General features: G+C 37.9%; 4 protein-coding genes across 7 annotated transcripts; all 4 read left to right on the top strand.

The window, feature by feature from the left end:
• The first annotated feature begins 47 nt into the window (after positions 1 to 47).
• On the top strand, positions 48 to 3,672 carry SWI3B (switch subunit 3). 2 transcript variants are annotated; one of them, XM_086657317.1, is made up of 6 exons: positions 48 to 597; positions 677 to 1,122; positions 1,640 to 2,047; positions 2,677 to 2,779; positions 3,205 to 3,320; positions 3,395 to 3,672. In XM_086657317.1, the coding sequence occupies exons 1-6, from the start codon at positions 378 to 380 to the stop codon at positions 3,566 to 3,568; spliced, it is 1,467 nt and encodes a 488-aa protein (XP_086513443.1). In that variant the 5' UTR covers positions 48 to 377; the 3' UTR covers positions 3,569 to 3,672. The 2 variants fall into 2 exon arrangements, 1 of the variants encoding a protein (XP_086513443.1); XR_015231506.1 differs by having other exon boundaries at positions 193 to 597; positions 2,677 to 2,976; positions 3,055 to 3,320.
• A 2,934-nt stretch (positions 3,673 to 6,606) lies between these two features.
• On the top strand, positions 6,607 to 11,627 carry LOC147570794 (uncharacterized). Of its 2 annotated transcripts, none has more exons than XM_086672753.1 (6): positions 6,607 to 6,924; positions 7,263 to 8,118; positions 9,332 to 9,399; positions 10,174 to 10,302; positions 11,051 to 11,206; positions 11,309 to 11,627. In XM_086672753.1, exons 2-6 carry the CDS (start codon positions 7,287 to 7,289, stop codon positions 11,339 to 11,341), a joined length of 1,218 nt encoding a protein of 405 aa, XP_086528879.1. In that variant the 5' UTR covers positions 6,607 to 6,924; positions 7,263 to 7,286; the 3' UTR covers positions 11,342 to 11,627. The 2 variants fall into 2 exon arrangements, with proteins under 2 accessions (XP_086528879.1, XP_086528878.1); XM_086672752.1 differs by having other exon boundaries at positions 6,690 to 6,924; positions 7,242 to 8,118.
• Positions 11,628 to 12,516: 889 nt separating this feature from the next.
• On the top strand, positions 12,517 to 15,573 carry AQI (Peptidase M20/M25/M40 family protein). Its single transcript, XM_086657341.1, has 5 exons — positions 12,517 to 13,502; positions 13,606 to 13,868; positions 14,529 to 14,666; positions 14,845 to 15,084; positions 15,158 to 15,573. Exons 1-5 carry the CDS (start codon positions 12,914 to 12,916, stop codon positions 15,275 to 15,277), a joined length of 1,350 nt encoding a protein of 449 aa, XP_086513467.1. The 5' UTR covers positions 12,517 to 12,913; the 3' UTR covers positions 15,278 to 15,573.
• On the top strand, positions 15,325 to 23,820 carry LOC147570792 (exopolygalacturonase-like). Of its 2 annotated transcripts, XM_086657340.1 has the most exons (5): positions 15,325 to 15,369; positions 21,957 to 22,176; positions 22,283 to 22,603; positions 22,710 to 22,999; positions 23,097 to 23,820. In XM_086657340.1, exons 1-5 carry the CDS (start codon positions 15,332 to 15,334, stop codon positions 23,551 to 23,553), a joined length of 1,326 nt encoding a protein of 441 aa, XP_086513466.1. In that variant the 5' UTR covers positions 15,325 to 15,331; the 3' UTR covers positions 23,554 to 23,820. The 2 variants fall into 2 exon arrangements, with proteins under 2 accessions (XP_086513466.1, XP_086513465.1); XM_086657339.1 differs by lacking the exon at positions 15,325 to 15,369 and having other exon boundaries at positions 21,727 to 22,176.
• Positions 23,821 to 23,909: the final 89 nt, after the last annotated feature.

The following is a 23,909-nucleotide window of genomic DNA, read 5'->3' as shown; positions in this document are numbered from 1 at the left end:
AACACAAACAATAGAGATATCAATAGACATTTATCTGATGGCCCGTTAGTAGAAATTTGTAGTGTCCGATCTTATTGGTGGATCCAGACGGGCAATGGATACTCAAATTTAATGTCTGTGTAAGTCCGCCCGGTTGACACAGTCAGGAGAATTAGGTGTCCGACCGTTCGTTTGGATAGTGAAAGTGTCCGTGGACAGTCCATCCGGTCTGATTCCCATCCCTTCGTCCAATGTCCACTAATATCTCCAGTTTCGCCGTCAAAAAAAGAAAAAAAAAAAAAAAAAAAAAAAAAAGGGGCGGGAGGGATATATTGTAGAAGGTTCGTTCGACTTTGGTGAAAGGTTCCTTCACAAACGAGCCCTCGGAGATATTATTAATGGCGTCGGCCCAATTACCACCACCACCACCAGTCAAACAACTTGTCCAGCAGCCACCGGTGGTGGTTCCACCACCCGAACCGCCTGAAACTCTCTCCCTTCCCCCCGCCGTCGCTTCTAAAGTTCCAGGAAATGATCCTATCTCTACACCAATCATTGCGAAGCCCTCTCTATCTTCTTCTTCTGGCGCCAATGTCATCTCCATTCCAAGTTACTCAAGTAAGTAAGAACTAACCCCCATTTTTCCAAACCCTAAACCTACTTTCTCAATATTAATAATTTTTCTTTTATTTGTTAGGATGGTTTTCATGGGACAAAATCTCAGAAACTGAACATCGTTTCTTGCCGGAATTCTTTGACGGTAAATCAGAATCGAAGAACCCAACTGTTTATAGGTATTATAGGGATCTTGTCGTCAGAAAATTCAGAGAAAATCCTTCAAAAAAGATAACATTTACTGAGGTTCGAAAAGGGCTTGTTGGAGATGTTGGATCCATCCGTAGGGTTTTTGATTTTCTAGAAAGTTGGGGTTTGATCAATTACACACCACCTACGTCTTCAAAGCCACAACCCAAGTGGGAAGACAAAGTAGTGAATAAATATGGAGGAGGAGGGAATCTTGGTGGTGGTGGTGGTGGTGGAAGTTCATTAGAAGCAGCTTCTCTATTAAGGAAAGAGAGCTCCAAGAAAGTATGTAATGGTTGCAAAATTATTTGCAGCATAGCTTGCTTCGTTTGTGATCAAGTAAGTTTTTCAACTTCAAAATTGATTTGTTTTGAACTTCATTTTCTAGGGCTTTTGTTTAGTTTTGACTGCTTGGTTCTATAAGGTTGAATTAGTAGCTAGCTAAATTTAAACTTAATAGAACCACTCTTGTTCCCATCTTTAATCCCATTATGTGTGTAATTCGCCAACCGAGGCTCTGTTTTTACTACAAACTATGCATACGAGTGAGTTGTTATCCACACACGTCAAGACACTTTTAGTATATAGACCTGTTAGGATTCTCCATCCATGTCACTGTAATGGGGAAGCCGAATCCCACCTTTCCTTATTACCTATTTAGTCATTACTGATGTTCATTTGATTGCAAAGAAGAAGAAAAAAAAAATCACATTGAGTTAATTATTGGTGGAGTTTTAACTTTTCGAACCAACTTATTTTTGTGACATAATTTGATTCATGTTGGTAATTCATCCTATGGACTTGTACTTAAGGAGGTAGACTACTAACGTTCTTCGTCTTTCTATTTGCTGGACAGCATGAACTTACTCTCTGTGCAAGATGTTATGTTCGTGGAAATTATCGGACTGGTCTTACCTCTGAAGACTTTAGAAGGGTGGAGATAAGTGAAGAAACTAAGACAGATTGGACTGAGAAAGAGACTCTAACCCTTTTAGAAGCAGTTATGCACTTTGGTGATGACTGGAAGAAGGTAGCGGAGCATGTAAGTGGAAGAAGTGAGAAAGAGTGTGTTGCGCGTTTCATCAAACTCCCCTTCAAAGAACAGTTTGTGAGTCCTCCTGACTCTGAAGATGCTGACAAGTACTATCAAACAAAAGATGAGAGTGATGCTGATGCTGCAAAAAATAAGAGTTTTTTGTCGTCTCCAGCAAAAAAAAGGTGTCTTACACCGTTAGCTGATTCAAGCAACCCTATTATGGCTCAGGTATAGAGTATAGACTTAATTTGACCTATTCTGGAATCAATACAAACTTCTCCAGTACTGTTTGAGTTGCACATAGGCCTTCTTTTTTTTCTCTCTCTCTTTTTTCACCATTTAAGGTCATTGATAAGACTCTTGGCATAGTAAGGGTGCCCTTTTGGTTTACACCATGTATACCTTGGTTGCATCTATCCCTTTAAAGGGTAACACATACATAGGGCTCCTAATACCTATCTATGGAAAGACAAACCGGGATGGACACCCTACAACCAATCCCATCCTCGTCACTCTATAGTGGACAGATGAGGTTAGGACCCCTGATCCACAGGGTTAGGTGCATACCATTCGATCGTACCACTGTTAACCAACTCAAGTGTCCAACTGTTGGTGCTTGTTTTGCAGCTATAAAGAGAACTTTTTTAGAGGTGCATTCATTCTTATTCAAATTTCAGTCTCGACTTACTTTCTATTGAAGTTAAGAGTCGAACATTACAATACTGATCACTTGATCTTCATTTCATCTTTGTTATAGAAGGCATATAGTTCATTCAAAATTTCAAAAAAAAAAAAGTTCCCGAGGGCATGTGATACTGGACGATCTATCCGAAATCTAATATATGATGTTTCTCCAGGCTGCTTTCTTATCTGCTATGGTTGGCTCAGAGGTTGCAGAGGCTGCAGCTCGAGCGGCTGTGGCGGCTCTCCCAGAAGTGGACCTTCCCATTGGTCATAGAGGTAACAGAGAAAGTTTTTGGTTTTTCCCTGTTGAAATGGAAAATCAAGGCTAGCACTATCTTTTGTGCTGGAGCTCCCAATGCCTGATGCAATTTTGTTTTTCGTTAGACAACTAGTAATGACTTGGACCCCTTTGAGTAAATCTTCTGTGGTTAACTCAAGACCTTATTACAATTGGCTCTATACTGGTTCTAGGGGTGCTTACAAAACAACACATGGAGGATTTCCTTCTGATATCTACTATCAGCCCAACGGTCATGTGCGATCTTGAATAGTTACATGCTAAGCAACTATATGTTTATCATGGTTGGCTCTTGGTGGTGGCTTTGGATTCTTGTCGAATCAAAGCCTAAAGAACATGAGTTTTTGTTTTTTGCTTCTTTGTGAGTGTTTTCCAAGAAATAGTGGTTTTATTTCCGATGCAGCATCTGCTTCTGTTGAGAATGGTGGTTCCTATTTGACCAAAGAAGCAGTTGTAGAAGCACATAAACTCCTGGAGAAGGAAGAGCATGATTCTATCTCAACCATTATTGAGGTTCAGGTTTGTATTATTCCTTTATCGATAAAAATAATATATTTGTTACTCTTTTAATGAAGAAACTTGTTATGGGGCAGATGAAGGAGATCCGGGACAAAGTAGTTGAGTTTGAGGAATTGGAATTGCAGCTGGAAAAAGAGAGGCAGCAATTGCAACATATGAAGAACATGTTTTTGAGTGATCAGACGGCATTATTTACTCATAGAATTATTAGTAATGAGGCAATTGATGCACAAAAAGGAAGTGTTTAATGGGGATTTGTTTTTTTTTTTTTTGTTGAAATAGGGATTTGTTTCTTTGAGATGCAAAGAATTTATGCATTTTCAATTGGATATTATTCTTTCTCCTTCTCTTATTTTCTGTATTTTGCATTGGTACGTAGGATACAAATTTCTTCTAGACCTATTGTCATATAAAAAAATAAAAGGACAAAAGGGTTAATTTATTTTGGCCGCCAATATATGGACAACCAACTTTATTACGTGGAAAAAATGGGCGTAAATAAGAGAGCCAAATTGAAGAGTCGTAAAATTGAATAGAAGTACTTATTTTTCTTTTCTCTTCCGGCTACCACAAATGTGAACAGATTTTTCGTCATTGATAACAACTGACAGTGATAACAACAACAGATTTAGCCTAAGATGAAGGAAATTTAAAGGATCGAATACTACTACAAGAAGGTGAAGGAGATGGAGAGTTGATGATGAACTGAATTTGAAAATATAGATTGATGGTGAGGAAGCTAGAGCTATTGAAAATTATATCTACTGAGATCTTATCAGTATAACTTGAAATGACTAGAAGGAAAGAAAAAATGCAGAGGAATAACAAGTTAACGATGATTTCAATAGGAAAATTCCCAAATCAGATTGGGAGGGAGAAATCCTAAATCTCTTTTGAAGGAAAGAGGGAGAGAGAAAGCCAAAAACGTCCATGATTGCCGGTGAAGAAAGTAACGATGAAGAACAACACAAAAAAATATTCAATATTAACCCTGCAACTTGAAGTTGATTGTCTGTATTAGCTACCTTTATTGTAGCCTCCCTACTGTCATGCCCATAAAATCTTACTAGTTCTCTTGAGTACTTTAGTAGCTTAGATCTCTTGTGTGATTCCGCCACAAGAGATATTATTTGCCAATAGTCAAGGTTAATTGACAAACTTGAGGAAAGATTGACTTGTGCTCGGCTTGTGCCAGTCTTGAAGCATAAGTGCCGTACGGGTAATAGGCGACAATGACACGTCGAATTTTACTATGTGACATTACGGATGACCAACTTCCATATTAGCTCCTGCTGATTTTTTTTACATTATTTAACTTTAACGGTTGATTTTTTTCTTCCGGTTTTACCCATCTCATATAAATTCTTTCCCTTTTTATTCTCTGTCACTTTCTTTTGCACGTCGCTCAAGTCCGAGTTTAAAAACCTAACTAGAAAGAGTTTAAACTTGTTAGGATTTTAATTTCGAAAGCAAATGGGGTTTGACAAACTGAAACTGTAATGGGGGGTTTTGAAGTTGAAAGCCAAATAGGGGTTTGTCGAACTATGGAAGTCCCATCGAGATTTCAGGCTACGTTTAAATTTGAGTGAGGGAGAGAGAAAAGAAAAATCAGGAGAGGTGTGAAAGAAAGAGAAAAGGAGAAATGAAGAAGCTAGAGAGGTTTGTGGTGGTGGTGGAAGGAGAAGCAATGAAGAAGTTTAAAATCATTAATTTTTTTTTTTTGATTAAAATCATTAAACATTGGTGTCCATATCCAATTTTTTGTTGTTACAAGTGAGGCTTTTTAGGATGTGACGACAATTTTTTGTTATATACACAAATTAGATGATCTCTACAGTCAGAGATGTTTTGAGTTATAAAAGTCTTAGGGCAAGTCCAATGTGGGGCTCGGGCTCCCAATTTTGGGAGCCCTTGACTTTTAGGAGCTTCGTGGCTTTTTTCAATTCCAACGTCGGGCTCCTAACAGAGGCTCCCAAATCTAAATTATGTACGTGTGTAATGTACGTGTGCGGACTTTTAATTTCAATTGTCAACTATAAATTATTAATTTCAAATATAAAATTGAAATTTAATATTATGTTAGAGAGAGAGAAGGAATTTTGAAAAGATGAAAAAAATTAAAAAATTAGAGAAATGATTGGAAAAACAAATTTAAAACAATTTATATTTTTTGAAAAAAAATAGTTTAGAACAAAAATTAAAAAAAATAAAAAGAAGTGGGGGATCCACCCCAAATATGGTCGTTGGGAGACCCCAATGGCCATATTTGGGGCTGGGATCCCCCCCCCAGCCCAGGCTCCCATTTGGGAGCCAGGGAGCATGGGGCTCCCAGGCCCACCGGGAGCCCAGCCCCCCTACATTGGAGTTGCTCTTATAAAGACTTCTAAAACTATCTTAGAGATATGAAAGTTTATTCCAACTTTTATTTGATATAGTATACGTTTGAAAGTGTTAAATAATAGTAATTAGGGAATTTTTTTTTACAAAAGATTACTAAAATAAACAAAGCGTCCCAGTTAAACCGAAAAAATTTAACTATATAATATTGAAGTACTTAACATAAATGTTGATTCAAAATCTCAATAAGATAAAAAGATAGGCGTTGTAAGCGTGAAGATCTGATCACTTCTAACCAAACTAAGTTTGGAGGAGAATAATAGTCACTAATATTTGTCGTATGCTAGCAACTACATCTTAACGACTATATAACGATGAAATTGGTATGTACGGTAGTCTTAACAAACAAACAATGCATTGAAGTAGACTTTAGAACTTGTTAGTTACCCCTTGGGATATTGTACAAAACAATTTTTTTGGGTTAATATGAATTTAACTCCTATATTTGTTTTGTAGTAGAAATTTGTTCCAATACTATATTTCTCTCTTCATTCTTTTTATTTTCCCAAAATGATTTTCAGTCCCTATTGTTTCTTGTTTAAAACATATAGCCTATAGTTGGTCGAATAATACTAGGCATTTGTAACAATTGACTTCATAAAAATAAAATTTGTTGTCAAGAGTTGGTAGTCATAACAATTGACTACGTAAGTAGATCGTAGTCGTCTTCCAAAAAAATAAAATAAATAAATAAAATTGATTCATTTATTTCTGCAAAATTAGGATGGAGGACCAAATATTTTTTTTTTTTTTTTGTTAAGAGAGAGGACCAAATATTCTAATAAGTGCTCTTGACAAAAAAAAAAACATATTCTAATAAGTGAAAAAGTTAAGGGGTAAAATGGAACGAGGCCTTTTTTAATTTTTGAAATGAGAAAAACAAGGGAATGCGCCGCCAACGTACTTAAAACCTATCTATTCGATATGATATAGAGAGAGAGAAGAAAAGCAAAGGCCCTCTCTCTCTCAGACACAAAAGAAGGACAATCTTCTTTTCTTTTCTTTCAGACACAAAAACACACACAGAGAGACACTTCTCCTCGATCGGAGATATCACCCTTCACCTCCCCCCCATACATCGATCTATCGTCCTTTAATTAAGGGTGGTGGTAAGAGATCGATCGATCGATCCTTCCTTGTCTCTCTCTCTCTCTCTCTCTCTCTCTCTCTCTCTCTCTCTCTACACAACAATATTGTTAATTTTCAGGTTTGATATTACTACTAATAATTAATCTTTGATTTGTTGCAATCCACCAACTTCACCGATCTAATTGTATTGTTGGATCTCTTCTTCTTCTTTTTTCCTTTTGATCTCTAACAAAATACTTAACTTATTTCCTTCAAATGAAGAGATTTTTAATTTCTAAAATGGCCGGCCTGGATCCATGATGCATGACTACTTCCAAATTAAAGTCACGAATCAGTTTTCATTTCTCTAATAAAGCAGCAAGCAGTAGTAGTTTTGATATAGATGAAGAAATTAAAATGAAATTAGGGTTAATTTGCATGTGTACTGATCTGCAGGAGGAGGAGGAGGAGTACTAGCTAGCTAGGAAAAGAATAGATCAGATGGCTGCTGGTGATAATAATGAGGAGATTCAGGCGTCCCGATGTGACAGCAGTAGCAGTAGTAATACTAGTACTAACAAGAGAAGAGGAAGACCCAGAACGTTTGGTCCTACTGGGACAAGATCCCACCACTACCAGCACCCTGATCATCAACAGGATCAGGAAGAGAAGATGAAGAAGGAGGAGGCGCCCCGCCGTCCCGCTACTTCCTTCAACCCTAGCTTTGTTGTACTTGCATTGCCTGCACAACGACCACCACTCGCTATCCTCCCTCCTCCTCCTACTCCTACTACTCGATCCTCCTCCTCACCCGCAACACCACTTGTCTCCTCTTCCTCCATCTTATCACCATTCACTGCTCATCACCCAACCAAAACAAGAAGCAGTAGGACCCCTACCATCATCAACAGGCGCCACAAACAACAACACCCTACTATCCATTCTGCAACTGTTACTGATGGTGTTGGTTCTCTACGTCCACCACCAATATCACCACCACTCTCCCCCGCCATATCAAAAACTCCACCATCACCCACTTATCAATTTCCCCTCTTAAGCACCCCCACTACCATTAGCAGCAGGCACCACCACCACCCTGTGGTTTCTTCTCCTCCTCCTCCTCCTCCTGTTGGCAGTAGTGCTAGTGCTAGTGCTAGTGGTGGTGGTGGTGGTTTTCATCCAACACCAGTACCCCCACCACTCTATCCCCTGTCACCTTCACTACCACCCACTACTGTTCAACTTACCCCCCCTATCATCAATAAGCACCCTACTCCAACAACAATGTCTTATTCTCCTCGTACTGCTCCTCCCCCTCCTCCTCCTGCTCTAGGTAATCTTCTCTCTCTCTCTCTCTCTCTCTCTCTCTCTCTCTCTCTACATTTGTTCTTTTTATTTATTTGCCATCACCTTGCAATGCTTAATGGGTTTTAATTATCTACATGGAATTTATCAAGTTATTGACCATTTCTCCAACCCTATATGGAGTAATATTTTATTATGAAGATATTTAAAGAGTAATTATCTCAACATAGACTAAAAATAAGGTGTGTGCTTAAAAGTAAAATATTAACTAGAAAAGACTACTATTTAAAGACTACTACTATTCAAAGCTTACTATAGAAATAAACCAAATCAACCGTCTCTATTTTCCAGTCATACTTTTTTTTTTAATGGAAAGTTGATTCCTGTTTAAGTATAGGGTAGATATACTTTTGTAGATCACTCCGGATCATGTAGGAATCAACCGTTCATTAAGAATAGACTTTAACTCTTAGGTTTTTCTAGCACGGTTATTTTAGAGGTTTTTTTTTTTAAGACAAACCTTAGAGGTTTCAAGTAGTCACATCTTTACAAGAAAAATAGTATTTTTTTTTACTAAAAGTTTACACAAAATCTATCCTAGACCCACAGAATATCAACAATCTAGTCAACTCTCTTTCTCTCGTGACTTGTTTCACTCGACGGAAGTTCAATTGATTCCACGAATATCAATTCTTATTGCCAATATTAATTGCACTAACTAAAGTTTTATATTATTAAGTGAAGGACGAGATGTAAAGTTTCTCATCCCAAGGGTTTTTATAGAGCTACAATTCTCTAATTGGCTATAATTTCACACACGTAAATAACAAGACAATCGAAACTTCTATCTTGCTCGGATAGTCCGGATTATAATCTTAATTTTTATCGTTACACATGTAAATAACAAGACAACCTACTTAGGAAACCTCTAAGTTCTAACTTGCTCAGATAGTACAAATTATAATCTTATTTCTTTACCGTAAACACACACATGTAAATAACAAGACGACCTACTTAAGAAACTTTTAACTTGCTCAGATAATTCGAGTTATAATCTTAACCTTTACCATTACATACGCGTGATAGTAAATTACACATTTCCTTTAAAGTAGAGATCCAATTATAGAACTCTGTTTACTTTTTCTTTAGGGTAAAATGTAAAATGTTTAGTTGGAGTGGATGGCTTGCAGTTTCTTCTATTTGTTGTTTATATCAGTTCTTATCAATTGTGTGGCTTGCAGGTTCTCATCATCAGGTGAAAAGGGGAACAGATCAATCTAAAGTGATTATCACAATTAAACCTGGGGAGGTTTGTACACAATATACTATCTTAATTTTATCACTCGTTTAATCTACATCAGCTGGGTAACTTCTTTTGTCAAAATCTTTCGTGACTTTAGCATTTTCTTAAGTTAAAATAGTGACACGATAATTTAATGTGGTTCAGTTGAATATCCTCTCCGTAACATTGGTCAGACATAAACTCATATTTATAGAGTAAATTAAGATTTATTCTATAAGTAATAATATTAGTTGATTAGAAGAGATACTCCGAATACATTAAACTAAATACTCTGGATCTTCAAATATCTTAAAATGTCTTTAATTTTTGTTGATTGTTGGATCTTCGCCTTCTCGATCTGTCAAGTATGTTACCCATTTCATTATCACGTTCCCAAGGATTCTGAGAATGAATTTCTTAGAAAAAAAAAGTATAACTCATTTCTTATTCCGCTCAAAATAGTTTTAATCAAAATCAGACATTGCCTTCTGCTATTTACTCCTTGTTACTTCAAATAAATTATTTGAAGTCAAGTTAATTATGTTATATGCCATTATAAACTCATCTTCTCATTCAAGAATGTACTCCATATAAAGAGATGGTACGAAGAATCAACTATAAGGTGGTGATGAAACATCTTGTTCCATTTCCTTTTAAAGAACAAATTACTTCAAGATCTTCTTTTTTGTTGCAATACTTTAGGATCTTGAATTTGATGATATTTGTTATACGTATTTTTTTTTTATAAATGCCCATGTTTTATGGTTTTTCCGTTGCATCTTACAAATGATTGTGTTTCAGGATATATGTTTGAAAATCAAATCATATGCGCGATCGTGTGGGGAACCTATTTGGCTTTTTCAAGCCAAAGGTCAAGCATCCAAAATTGTACTACGTGGTAATGGTGGCCATGATACTGTGACTTATGAGGTAACATGTTATATATATTATTAAATTTTTGTCATTAACTCAAAAACTAATTGACAATTAGTAGGTTGATATACATGTTAAGTTTGTGGTCAAAACCAATTGGCAATGAGTGGAGAGGACTATCTTTTTATTCCTAAATCACTATGTTTTCATGTGAGATTATTCCTACGTATTTCCTCTTTAGTGAAAGGACACAAGAGGAATACATGATAATTTGTTTCATTGTCGTGTTTGCATAGGAACATCTATACGGAATTCCTTTGAGCTTCACGCGTGTCATTTTTTGAATTTTTTAGGGCGTCATGAAACTCTTGTACTTATAAACTATAATGTGTAAGCGTAGTTCTGAAATCACGTTAATTTTGTGATCATCCAACTCAAAACCAGTTGACAATAAATAGAGATGATCGAGACATCATATCCTTTATTCTTAACTAGATCACTATTTTTTCACGTGCGGGTGGTCAAGGGATTATATACTTTAAAATGGAAGGGTGAAAAGTAATTCTGTAGTGTTGAAGGTGTCTTGATTATGGTAGATGTCTAACTAAGTTTGTGACCCGAGAAACCCAAAGTTTTGGCATGACTTGATCTGCCTTCGTCTGATAAGGAATTGCTATCAATATTGTAAAAGAAGACATCCTATTTTCGGTTTTAAGAAAGCTTGTTACAGTTTTAGTTACCATGCTATATATACTAAAAGTCCTCGAGAAATTTATGTAATCTAGCAAGCAATATGTTGGTGCAGGGAAGATTTGGAATAGAATCGCTACAAGGTACATTGGTGCACGAACCAGGGAATGGAAGTGATCCAAAAGGAGACATGTCTATCTTGTTTTCAGGCTTAGCCCGAACCTATGCGGGTATGATTAAGGGGGATGTTATAGCCTCATCAAGAGTTGAGGTTTGTCTTTTCACTCATTAGAAAAATTGATTCTTTTGTTGATAAACTTAGAGGTTGATTAATATTCCGAGTTAATTTACTTTCACATTTTATATTTTTCAGGTGACCGTATCCACTTTTACAAGTGGGCCGTGAATAAAGCTAAACTCCAAGCAGTTAGTCTTAGAGCATCTCCAACCATTTTGATGGATCCCCGGCCCCGAGGTTACTTAAGGTTACATAACATTTGGGAAGAGTATTGCTGATCACTTTCGTCGAACATAATAATAATAGTATCTAAATGACAATATATTAATCTGTCTTTCTATTTTATATATTAACCTGCTTGGAGATTTAATAGTACTTAATTTTGTTGACGGATCATCTTCAATTCAAAACTGCCCATACATTTAAATGTGAAATGGTTACTTAATTGTCTTTCTTTTTTTGTTGCAAAGGGTTACTTTTTTTTTTGTTAAGGATAGTTGCAAAGGGTTACTTAATTGTCATGTAAGTTATTTGGTACTCTATGTAACCAATATTTTACTGAGGCATAACAACGTTTGAGGTAGTGACATGTCGAGCTCTATTTTGCAAAACTCTTGTTTCTAGACTGAGGTTGCAGAGCTGATACAGACTTCTAATGATTTAAGTCATGACAAAGTTTAAGGTGTTTTGGAAATTTTGTACTAATTTTCCGTTATAGAGCTCACTTGATAGAGCCTTTTCAAGTCCACCCTTATGCCAGTTCTATTGAAGTCCTACTCGTACACTGGGTTTCGACACGTACCATTCAGATCAATCTGTTGTAAAAGATAATTATATATATCTTACTAACTTACTATCATAATTCATACATCATTTCTCGCCCACCATCATACTTTATTACTTTCGTGACCGCAATCACACAATCATCACATCAACAAACATTACTAAGCGGTTATATTAAGCAAATACTAAAGGGTCGTGTTCGAGCGGGATGTCTGGTAACATTTCAAAATCCAAATCCAACCCATTTATTTTATTAGACCGGTCAGGTAGAAGCTGCTAAAATTCGCAGTTGGAAAGACCCACAACTAGTTGGGAGGAATTGAGAGCCTCTACCTTTGAAACTCCCAGCCTCTGGGAGAACCTAGTTCAGGGGCTCCTCTCTTAGAGCAATCGAGATAGAGGTTGCAGTTGCACTCTCAAATATTTGAACATGAGAGCTTAGCCCAACGTATTGGATTTGCTCGCCTATTGGGTATTTGTAAGTTGTAACAACCGAAAGAAAGTCCAAGCCGCCGGACAAAAGATCAAACTCCAATAAAAAACAATTTGCCGATTTTCCTATGACAAGGTTGATCAAGTCTGGAAGAAGAAGAAGAAACATCATTCATTCATGTCAGTATGCCACTATTAGGGTGGAATTATGCCACTGGGCCAACACCCGCCCACCAACACTCGAATCCAACGAGTACTATGGTCGCCCGCGGCCGTCTAGAGCACAACTGACGAATCCGCCAAATTTTAGTGGACGGACATGGATTAGCGGATGCCTCAGGTGTCTATCCCTGCACCCGGCAGATTCTCTCCCCAGTCCCCTCTAGACAGAACTCACTACTAGTAGTAGTCTAGAGCAGTGGTAGTAAAAGAAGAAGGGAGCAGCAGCAACCAACCACATCTGTTTCTCTTTCATCATCATCATCATCATCATCATCATCATCATCATCATCATCATCATCACTTATGACTATCATCATCACCATATTCTTCTCTCTTTCTCTTCTATTCTTCACCACTTCAACAATAACTACAGCAGATAACCACCACCACCACCAAATTATCTCCAGATTCCAACAATATCTCCAAATCAACACTGCCCATCCTAACCCTAATTACTACCAAGCTGCTGATTTCATCATCTCCGAAGCTAATTCCCTTCACTTAGAATCTCAAACCCTAGAATTTGTCAAGGGTAAACCTTTGATTCTCCTCAAATGGGCTGGTAAGAACCCTAATCTTCCTTCCATCCTTTTAAATTCACATACTGATGTTGTCCCAGTTGAGAGTCACAAATGGAAACACCCCCCTTTCGAGGCTCATCTCGATCAATCATCTGGAAATATCTTTGCCAGAGGTTCCCAGGATATGAAATGCGTTGGGTTACAGTACCTGGAGGCGATTCGCCGTCTCAAGAAATCTGGGTTCGAACCGATTCGAAATTTGTATATATCTTTTGTACCTGATGAGGAGATTGGTGGCCACGATGGTGCTGAGAAATTTGCAGAATCTGAAATATTCAACAAGATGAATGTTGGGATTGTACTCGACGAGGGTATTTTTTTTTTTTTTTTAGTATAAATAAATAATAAGCTACTACTTAAAAGTTTAAAACTTGCTGGTGTTCTTGTTAATATGACTGACTGAAAAGTACACAGGTCTGGCTTCCACGGATGAAAAGTACAGAGTTTTTTACGCAGAGAGAAGCCCATGGTGGCTTGTCATTAAGGCCATTGGAGCACCTGGTCATGGAGCCAAGCTTTACGACAACACAGCAATGGAGAATCTCTTGAAGAGCATTGAGAGTGTCAGAAGGTTTAGGGCTTCACAGTTTGATATTGTCAAATCTGGGTTGAAGGTTGAGGGTGAAGTCATCTCTGTCAATATGGTCTTCCTCAAAGCTGGAACTCCAACTCCAACTGTATCTATTCTGTGCTCTGCTTCAAACTCCCCCCCTATTACTTACTTGGATTGCTTTTTACTGATTTAACACTTTCGCTTTTGAACCAACAAAATTATCTCATAACTTTAGGTTTTGCGGTATAAACTCTAGTGAAATTCTAGTGTTATATAATGCTACCTAATCAAAACAAGTAGTAGAATTTTGTTTTTTAATCTAGTCTCAACCAAATGGTAAGAACATGATAGCACATAGGAACCCGAATTTGCAAAATCACTCAGGTTATGATCTTCCACATCCTAGGTCTCCCCGTTCTATCATCTGCTTTATGTCCTAGATGTTTCAGTCAAATGATAATTAACATTGTTTCGTTTTGAATATTTTCGGTTTTTTTTTTAAGTTACCCATGATTTTTATTATATTTTTGTGTTTTTGGTATCCTCATTTTTATGTGTACTTGTTTGAACCAATTTATATGATGATTCAGTGGATGAATTTAACATCTTAACTTATACGGAACTATTTTTCTACACGAAAGGGAAAGTGCAAGTAGAGGTTGGGATGGTGAATGCTGTGTCATACGATTTTTCATGTCATCTTCTGTGACGTGTCAAGTGTGAGTTCGACAGACTTATGTCTGTCCAGTGTGAGGTCACATTTTAATTAATTTTCCCCCATTAGGGTTTTGTGATGAATCTGCAACCATCTGAAGCTGAGGCAGGTTTTGATATTCGAATCCCACCAACTGCTGATCCAAAGTCCTTGGAGACAAGGATTTCTGAAGAATGGGCACCTTCTTCACGCAACATGACATTCGAGGTATGAAACACTTTATTCTGCGCTCGACGTAATATGAACAAAAAACTCTTAATTCTGCAATTTAGTCTTAAGAAGCATAATTTCCAGATTTAAGTGCTGATTAGAAGATGTATACAAGTTCAATTTAATCAAGAAACTGATATCTCAAGCATGACAATGTCATTGTTGGTTGGGCCAGTTCAAGCAGAAAGAGCCAGTCCAGGATAAGTACGGGAAGGCCGTTCTGACTGCTACTGATAAATCAAACCCGTGGTGGGCATTGCTAGAGGGGGCTGTACTTGAAGCAAATGGCAAATTTGGGAAGGCAGAAATTTTCCCAGCCTCCACGGATGCTCGCTTTTTCCGGATTCTAGGATTACCGGCAATTGGTTTCTCTCCCATTGCTAACACTCCCATTCTTCTTCATGACCATAACGAGGTAAATATCCTCCTCCAACTCTTTACTTCTTCTTTACGAACCTATCATTAATGTTATTTTGTCCTTTTTACAGTTCCTGAACCAGGAAGAGTATATAAAAGGAATAGAGATGTACGAGTCGATCATAAAAGCATACACTTCTTACCTTGAACTAACCGTGGATGAAACTTCTTCTTCTAGAGATGAGTTGTAAGATAAACGGTGTTGTACATTGGTCGTAATCAGAAGATGCATTAGCTGTATCTGAATGAAGCACAATGATGGGGGTTCATTTTCTTCTTCTAGGTTAGTTCCAAATAAATGAAACAGACATTGAGCCTTCGAAGTGCATCCTAAATGTTTCAGTTGGTCTTTGTTTCATATGTGTATGTTATGCTTATGTTTGATCTTCCTTGTGTTTATATTTAGGGTTATTTGAACTTAGCCCGGTCGCTATTGAACTTACTCTTTTTAATTGGTAATTGAACTTGCCCTTTCCCACCGTCTAAATAAGTTATATCTTCATGGTCATAAACCTTGTTAATGTCAAGTTGAACTTGCCTCTTTCTTCCTCTTCTCACCATCTTTAAATGTCTTCCTCGTCTTCAAATCCCTAACTTCCCCCATCTTCTAATTCTTCTCTCTCTCTCTCTCATTATCTTATTATCTTCCTCTCTAACCTAAAAAAGAAAAAAATGTAAGTTATGGTGGGGAGGGAGAGGTAAAGATGAAGTTTAAGACGCAAAATACAATCAAGTAAACTTTTTGTTTTTTGAGGGGAAATAACATATATTCGAATCAATCAAACTAGTACAAGTACAAATGTGATTAATCGAAAATTAACAACAAACCAGGGGCTAAAAGCTAAACTTCACAAAAGAGGGTTTAAAACCGATGCCGCTAGTGAATGGGCGTCCATATTGTAATTCCTATTACAATAGGATAACTCCACGTGCTTGGCCAGGATATATACACGAATCTCCTCTATTTCTCTTATCATCCTCCAAGGTATCTCTGCATCGACGGTGGAGATTGCACTGATCAAAACCCTAGCGTCACCTTCGAGTATAAAACCTTCTAACCCTAGTTCAGACGCCAGAGCTAAACCGAGTTGTAGTCCTTCCATCTCACTGTAAATCGGAGATCTCGGTTGAATGATTATAGATTTGGAACCTAGCTCTTCTCCTTCACTGTTCCTTGCAATGGCAGCGCATGATGCCATCCTTTCTCTGTATGAACCATCGAAATTTATCTTGATTCTACCAGTCGGTGGTGGGATCCATCTATGTTCCTGCAAGAGAGTGTTAGGGTTTTGAGATGAAATAAGATCGAAGACATACCTTAGTTGATCTCTCGATTTCCAGTAGCATCTGGTCAGATCTATTTCTTTGTTCCTAAAATGTGCCTCGTTTCTTTCCTTCCACCATTCCCACAGAAGGTATGTTACTTTGAACCATTCTTCATCATCACTTGGATTCGAGATTAATAAGTTGGATAACATGGTAACAGGGTTCTGATCTTGTTGTTGCAGGTGACTAATCCCGGCTAAAGTGGCTAGCTCTCTGAATCTGGGACACTCTCCAAACAGGTGAGTACTATCTTCCAATCGGTTGGTTGTACACAGTTTACATGTTTGATTTATATGGTGTACTCTTTTTCCAATGTTTACGAGAGTTGGTAAACCATCATGTATCATCTTCCATATAAAAATCTGAATCTTGGGATCTATGTTCTTCTTTTTCCAAAATAATTTCCATGGAAATATGACTGCTTGTTCAGACATAGAAGGTATGTTCTTGATTTGAGAATAGTATGATTTGGTAGAGAATTTCCCATTCTCTACCGGGCACCATATAAGTCTATCTCTCTGTGGTATAGTTGGTAGATGAATGTTAATGATAGCCGATATGGATTGTTCATCAAAATATGTGTTAATAATCTCTAAATTCCAACTATTCTGACTTCTATCTATTAGGTCTGAGACCCAGTAAACATTATTTGGAAGATCATTGATAATTGTGGGAATGTTACTTTGAATTTCTGGTATCCAGGGGTCTGTTCTTATCTTTATGTTGGTACCATCTCCCACCATCCATATGACATTATTCCTGATTGTTTGTTTGGTTTTTGCCATTGCTTGCCAAAAATGTGAGGCTCCTGATGTGTTTGTTTCATTCCAAAAGTCATCCATCTTAAGATATTTGGCCTTTAGAAGTTTGACCCATATGGAATTATGATCAGTGATAAATCTCCAAGTCATTTTTGCTATTAAAGCAAGATTGACTTCTTCAATTGATCTTAACCCCAGACCACCCTTCTGTTTTGGACAAGTGAGTATGTCCCATTTGATGAAGTGTAGTTTGGAATTCATATCCGAATGGTTCCACCAAAAGTCCCTCTCTATTTTCTCTAAGTCGTTAATGACTTTTTTAGGTAATATCTGAAAGCTGCAAGGGTAAGTGCAGAAAGCTGATAATATAGATTTGATTAATACAGTTTTACCTGCCTGTGTGATATACTTGCTCTTCCAATTTGAGAGTGAATTTTTGAATTTCTCTAATAACCATGTATAACTCTGGATTCTATTTCCTTTCTTGAGTAATAATGCTCCCAGGTATTTTTCATGCTCCAACATGATGGGGGCCTCCAGTTGATTGACAAACTGTGTCTGGATATCCTGTGGAGTACCTTTGCTGAACAATAAAGAGGATTTAGAAAAGTTTACCTTTTGACCCGAGAAAGCGGAGTAGTGATTCATCAGTTGTATAATTGCATTTATATTTTGTATACTCGCAGTACCAAATACTATCAGGTCATCCGCAAACAGCAGATGTGTAATGCTGGGACTTGCTGGGTTGATTCTGTAGCCTGTAAAGATGTTCTGTGATTCATAGTAATGAAACAAGAGAGAGAGTGATTGTGAGGATAGGATAAATAAATAGGGAGAAAGGGGACAACCCTGCCTAAGGCCTCTAGAGGCCGAAAAATCTCCCACTCTGTTGCCATTAACCTGGATACTAAATTTTGCTGTGGTGATACAAGATAAGATCAGATTTAACATTGGTCCAGTTAGACCAGAGGCTTGTAGGACTATTTGAAGAAAGTCCCAATTGACCCTGTCGTAAGCTTTCGCCATATCCATTTTCAAAGAAAAGGTTCCGTCCCTGGTAGTTGACCTATTCATAGAGTGCATAAGTTCTTTGGTTACAATAATGTTATCTATGATTTGCCTGTTAGGGACAAAAGCGTTTTGGGCCCACGATATGCATTCATCTAAGTAAGGTCTAATTCGATTTGCAATAATTTTAGTGATGAATTTATAAACCGTATTGCAAAGGGCTATAGGTCTGAACTCCGAGGCCATACTCGGATTCCTAACCTTCGGAATAAGAGCAATTGTTGTCTGATTTATAGAAGGATCGATTGAACCTGTTACAAAAGCTGCCTGAATGTATTGAACCAACTCTGTCCCTATCGAGTCCCAGTTATGTTGGTAGAAAAAGCATGGTAATCCGTCTGGTCCCGGGCTTTTGATCGATCCCATAGACATGACGACCGATTTAATTTCTTCCGAGGTTGGAATTCTTGAGATGTTGACCAGTTGATCAGCCGAGAAGACCTTATATGCATTAAGAACATCGGTTGGCGGTCGTTCCACTGGTTCGGCCGCAAATAAATTCTGAAAATGGTTTATTAATTCTTGTGATATTTCTTCAACATCTTGTGTCGAACGACCATTCGGAAGGGTTAATTGATGGATTTTATTTTTCTGTCTTCTCACCGACATTGCCAAGTGAAATGCTTTAGTATTTCGATCACCATTTTGAACCCACTTTGATTTTGCTCTTTGCTCTGCTTTACTGCACATCAGGTTTTCCAAAGAAATAATATCTTCTTGAATTTTACTTTCTACATCAAGGATTTCATTTGTGGGATTGTTGGTTTGAATATCTAAGAGTCTTTTGGTCAAAATTTTCAGTCTATTTTGCATAATTCCAAAAGCTCTTTTACTCCAACCTTTGATTTCATTCAATATCTGTTGAGTTTTTCCTATAAAAGGACCTGATATTTTCGACCACTTCTCCTGAAAGACTGAATTATAGTCTGCATGATGAGTCCAGTAGACCTCAAATTTCGTGAGAGTAGTAATTGGAATGCCTTGTGTGACAAGCTTCAATAAGATTGGGGCATGGTCACTGTTATATCGAGGGAGGTGAAAAACTCCTGCCTCTGGGAATTGAATCAGCCAACTTGAATTACATAGAACCCTGTCGAGTCTTTCTTTGGTCAGGTGATGGAGAGCTTTACTATTTGTCCAAGTGTAGGCCGGGCCGTTAAACCCAAGATCTATCAATTGCGCATCCTGAATGAATGTCTGAAAATGATTCAAAAACGGTATGTTAGTACTACCGCCCCACTTATCAGTTCTGTCAGACATGGCATTTAAATCCCCAATGCACATAAAAGGGTTAGTAATGCCTTCAATTTTCTCTAGAAGGCTACTCCAGAAGGGCATTCTGTGTTGGACTTGAGGGGGCCCATATATACAAAAAATATCCCAAGGGGTATTATCTGTAATGTGTTTAACCGTAGCATGAATAAGATTGATCGAGTGATGATGAATATCTAAATTAAGGTCATTTGACCAATGTAATACTAATCCACCACTACGACCAATAGAGGGAACAGAAAAATAATTAGTAAGATCATAATTATTAAAACAGTTTAGAGGAACATAATTTGAAATTCTCGTTTCCGAGAGAAAAACAACCGAAGGCCTAGTAGACCCGAGGAACTGCTTTAAGGTTTCTTTTGTCGGGGTGTTCCCCAGACCCCGACAATTCCAAGCCAGTACATTCATGGCTGTTGCGGCATTTGGGTTGCCGTGACCCGTTCTTCATTACTCTCCTGCAATGTTTGTTTAATCGTCTTACGGAATTGTTTTCTGACCCTAACATCCGCCAGAAGCATATCGTCTTTATCTTGTCCACTTATGTTGACAATGTTCCCTTTAGTATGGTTCAAGTTGCCTTGCAGATCAGTAGGAACTTCCTTAGTTTGTATCGATGTTATTCCCTCTTCTGTTTGAATCTTACTTCGCTTTACCTGATACAAACTAGATAACAAACTACCATAGTTAGATCGGATATTAGGGTAGTTAGCACAAACATTCTCAATATGGCTGTCCTCATTATTATCGATATTAAGATCCTGCAATTTGGGAATTAAGTCCTGACCAAAAGAACCCATTTCTTTGATGGGATTTTTGGTTGAGAAGGGGACTTTAAAAGTATCTGGGTACTTTGGGGTCATGGCTTTAATTATCTTGTTTCTATCACAATCCTGTAAATTTTGTTTTAAAAGATCACCATAGGCTAATACCGTCGGACAAAATTTCATAGTGTGACCTATGTACCCACAATATATGCAAAATCTTGGTAATTTTTCTACCCTAATCTCGATAGAAATAAGTTTAGTATTTGAGAGTTTAAGATTAACTCTCTGGATTAAAGGCTTATTAATGCAAAGGTTTACTCGAACCCGGCCGAATAGGCTCCAATTCATGGCATCGTCGGAAGTCGTCGGGACAAACGATCCCAAGGTTTCGGCCAATCTATTTACTATAGTACTGTTGAGATGGCTCGGCGGAATGCCATGTAATTGAACCCAAAACCAAACACAATCAACTTTGTGATCTCTTGGAAGAGTTCCTGCTTTACACTCCTGAAGAACAATTAATTCATCTAGCATAACCCAAGGTGAACTCTCCAATGCAATATCTAACTCCGATGCCGTCATGAATTTGATGAGGTATAGATTGTCTTTTATTTCCGAAATTGTAAATTTGTTCGGTCCATGAATGATTCGGGAAAGACGATACATAGCCTGACCAATGTCTATTTTCTTCGGACTTTGAAACCAAACTACTCCATGTTTGACCAGTTCTGTCTCCCAAGCATTGACATCTCCTCCATCAACCGTGGGGGAAGGAGGTTCATTCGTAGTTAGAGCCTCAAATTGGCGGATAAACTGACTGTTTGATGATTCCATTACTTCAGAAAGTTGGAAAATTGAATAAATAAAAAGTGAATACACAGAAATGAGACTGAATCTCGCAGATTAAAGCTCCTATAGAGCGACGGATTAGAAGATTTCAGACTTTGTATAAGTCTAAATCGAGAAAAAGATTCAATATATTGGCGGAGAACCGCCAATAACCGAACAAAAAGCAGAAAGTAACCGGGAAAAAGTGATAAAAAACTGAAAAGTAACTGCTAGCTCCGCCAGAAAGGGTGGTTCCGACTAAAACTGCCTTGTTTTAATAGTGAAGTTTTTTTTTGATTTCTCTCTAACATTGTTGGGGGCAAATTTGGGCCAGATCCAGCCCATCTATCACCTTCTCCAAAAATAAGAAGTAAACTTTTTGTTAAAAATGTCAATTGTATTTATTCTTCAAACTTTTTGGATGCCCCAAAGCTGTGGCCTTTGGATTCTAACCATCACATGCCAAGCCCACTGGACCAGACCCAACTCCGGTTTACAAAGCCCACCAATTCTTGTGGGCCTCTTTCTCTTGTGTGTTTTTACTTAATGAAGGCAGGTGCATATTCCTATTAGTATTTAGTATTATTATTAACAGAAATTTAACGGTTATAAATACAAAGGAGAGTTGTGGGGTAAGAGGGAGTTTCGGTAGTTAATCAAATCCCCTCCCCTTCCCTTTTTCATCCTCCTAAATTAAGAAGAAGTCCCCATTTCTTTCTTAGATTTGTTCTTTCTGTATAAATTCAATCTGAAATTTTCATTCTTATTTAGAGAAACAACATGACATCATCATCATCATCATCATTAATTAGGCTAAAATTATGGTTGTTGGTCATTATTTGTTCTAGTTTCAACAATGGAGGAGGAGGAGGAGGACTGGTTGGTGTTGAAGCAAGAAGAGGATTAACCACAACAGCTCAAGCCGCAACCGGCAGTGGTGGAGGAGGAAAAGGAGGGTCATCATCTCAAAATAATAATACTTCTAAGCAAGGAGGAGGGAATGGCCAAACCAATTTCAATGTTAAAAACTTCGGTGCACGAGCAGATGGAAGAAACGACGACACTCAGGTGAAGTGTTCCTTTCACATCTCTCCTTCTTTCTCTCTCTCCATACATACATACATACATACATACATATATGTATACTAATAATTGGGGAGTGATGATTTTGCAGGCATTCACATCGGCATGGAAAGGTGCTTGTGCATCGGCCGGAGTTGGAATGGTAACGATAACAATACCAAAAGGAACATACATGGTTGGACCCATTAAATTCACTGGTCCCTGCAAGTCCCCCATCACCATTGAAATGCAAGGTTTCCTCAAAGGTACCTCTGACCTCTCTAGGTATGATGGTTCCTCCTCTGACTGGATTGAATTTGGATGGGTTGACGGCTTGACTTTGACCGGTGGTGGTACCTTCGACGGTCAAGGTTCTTCCTCTTGGCCTTTCAACAAATGTCCTACCTCCCAAAACTGCAAACTCCTTCCCACAGTAAGTAGTAGCTACCTACTAGTATTTGTTTTGAATTCCCACTAACCATTTTTATGGAGTACTTACTTATACAAACACAATGGTGGTGTTGTTAATTTGGATGCAGAATGTGAAGTTTGTTTCGACGACAAACACAAAAGTTAGAGGCATTACCTCCTTAAACAGTAAATTCTTCCATATAGTATTGTTGGATTGTAAGGACTTCCATGGGTCTGACATCAAGATCTCAGCACCCGCTAACAGTCCCAACACCGACGGCATTCACATCGAGCGGTCTAAAGGTGTCACCATTTCTAACTCTGTCATTGGAACTGGAGACGATTGTATATCAATTGGACAAGGCAATGCTCAAGTTACTATAACCGGCATCACTTGCGGCCCTGGACACGGCATCAGGTGCTACATATTACCTACTACTACTACTACTACTACTACTACATTCATTTAACATTATCTTATATGTGGACTAATATTATATATTTAAACTAGCTAGTGTCGGGAGCTTGGGGAAGTACCCGAATGAAGGAGATGTGAACGGCTTGGTGGTGAAAAGTTGCACATTGTCAGGGACAATGAATGGCATTAGGATAAAGACATGGGCAAACTCTCCCGATTCAAGCGTAGCTTCAAACATGACATTTGAAGATATTGTTGTCAACAACGTTGCCAATCCCATCATAATAGATCAAACCTATTGTCCCTTCGCCTCTTGTTCTTCTCAGGCGCCATCTCGGGTGAAACTAAGTGATATATATTTCAAGAACATTAGAGGGACAACGACATCCCCAGTGGCAGTGACATTGGAGTGTAGTAAGGGAGTTCCGTGCCAGAATGTGAACCTACACGACGTACATTTGGACCCAGTTGGTGGGGGTACAGTTGCCAAATCATCATGTCAATATGTCAAGGCCAAATACACTGGCACCCAAATTCCACCTCCTTGTGCTTAATACAACCAAGTACTACTTTGATCGGAAGGGGTGGGGATGAAGAAGAGACGAATTGTATATGTTGCTGGATGTGTATATTATTCATTCACCCGACCCGTCCTCCTCCCTCACCTATCCTGATTTTATTAGAGTACATCACATCTTTTTGTAACGCTATTATATCCGTAGTAATATATATGTCCGTCTTCGCTCTAATTTGTAATACAACTCTTTTACTATTATGATTATTTTATCTATCCAATAATATGTACATTTGACACTTTTAAAGATGGGATCAAGTAGTTTGATTGGATACTCCCAAGTCTTTGTTGATTTTCTTTCAAGTCTTGGGGGGCCAAGGTATTTTGGTCAACGTG

The sequence above is a fragment of the Eschscholzia californica genome, unplaced genomic scaffold (assembly GCF_041429995.1).
Source record: "Eschscholzia californica isolate CP2 unplaced genomic scaffold, dmEscCali1.0.p SCAF_1, whole genome shotgun sequence".
In the NCBI taxonomy this organism is placed as follows: domain Eukaryota; kingdom Viridiplantae; phylum Streptophyta; class Magnoliopsida; order Ranunculales; family Papaveraceae; genus Eschscholzia; species Eschscholzia californica.
The sequence above is the reverse complement of the archived record's forward strand: the minus strand, read 5'-3'. Positions and strand labels throughout refer to the sequence as shown.

Excerpts from the sequence above, each read along its gene's own strand:
- SWI3B (XM_086657317.1), top strand. The coding sequence starts at position 378 with ATGGCGTCGGCCCAATTACCACCACCACCACCAGTCAAACAACTTGTC. Across the intron at positions 598-676 it reads CTCCATTCCAAGTTACTCAA|GATGGTTTTCATGGGACAAA; the intron begins GTAAGTAAGAAC and ends TTTATTTGTTAG. Across the intron at positions 2,780-3,204 it reads CCTTCCCATTGGTCATAGAG|CATCTGCTTCTGTTGAGAAT; the intron begins GTAACAGAGAAA and ends TTTCCGATGCAG.
- LOC147570794 (XM_086672753.1), top strand. The coding sequence starts at position 7,287 with ATGGCTGCTGGTGATAATAATGAGGAGATTCAGGCGTCCCGATGTGAC. Across the intron at positions 8,119-9,331 it reads CCCTCCTCCTCCTGCTCTAG|GTTCTCATCATCAGGTGAAA; the intron begins GTAATCTTCTCT and ends TGTGGCTTGCAG. Across the intron at positions 11,207-11,308 it reads TAGCCTCATCAAGAGTTGAG|GTGACCGTATCCACTTTTAC; the intron begins GTTTGTCTTTTC and ends TATATTTTTCAG.
- AQI (XM_086657341.1), top strand. The coding sequence starts at position 12,914 with ATGACTATCATCATCACCATATTCTTCTCTCTTTCTCTTCTATTCTTC. Across the intron at positions 13,869-14,528 it reads CTGGAACTCCAACTCCAACT|GGTTTTGTGATGAATCTGCA; the intron begins GTATCTATTCTG and ends TTCCCCCATTAG. Across the intron at positions 15,085-15,157 it reads TTCTTCATGACCATAACGAG|TTCCTGAACCAGGAAGAGTA; the intron begins GTAAATATCCTC and ends TCCTTTTTACAG.
- LOC147570792 (XM_086657339.1), top strand. The coding sequence starts at position 21,889 with ATGACATCATCATCATCATCATCATTAATTAGGCTAAAATTATGGTTG. Across the intron at positions 22,177-22,282 it reads GAAGAAACGACGACACTCAG|GCATTCACATCGGCATGGAA; the intron begins GTGAAGTGTTCC and ends ATGATTTTGCAG. Across the intron at positions 23,000-23,096 it reads GGCCCTGGACACGGCATCAG|TGTCGGGAGCTTGGGGAAGT; the intron begins GTGCTACATATT and ends TAAACTAGCTAG.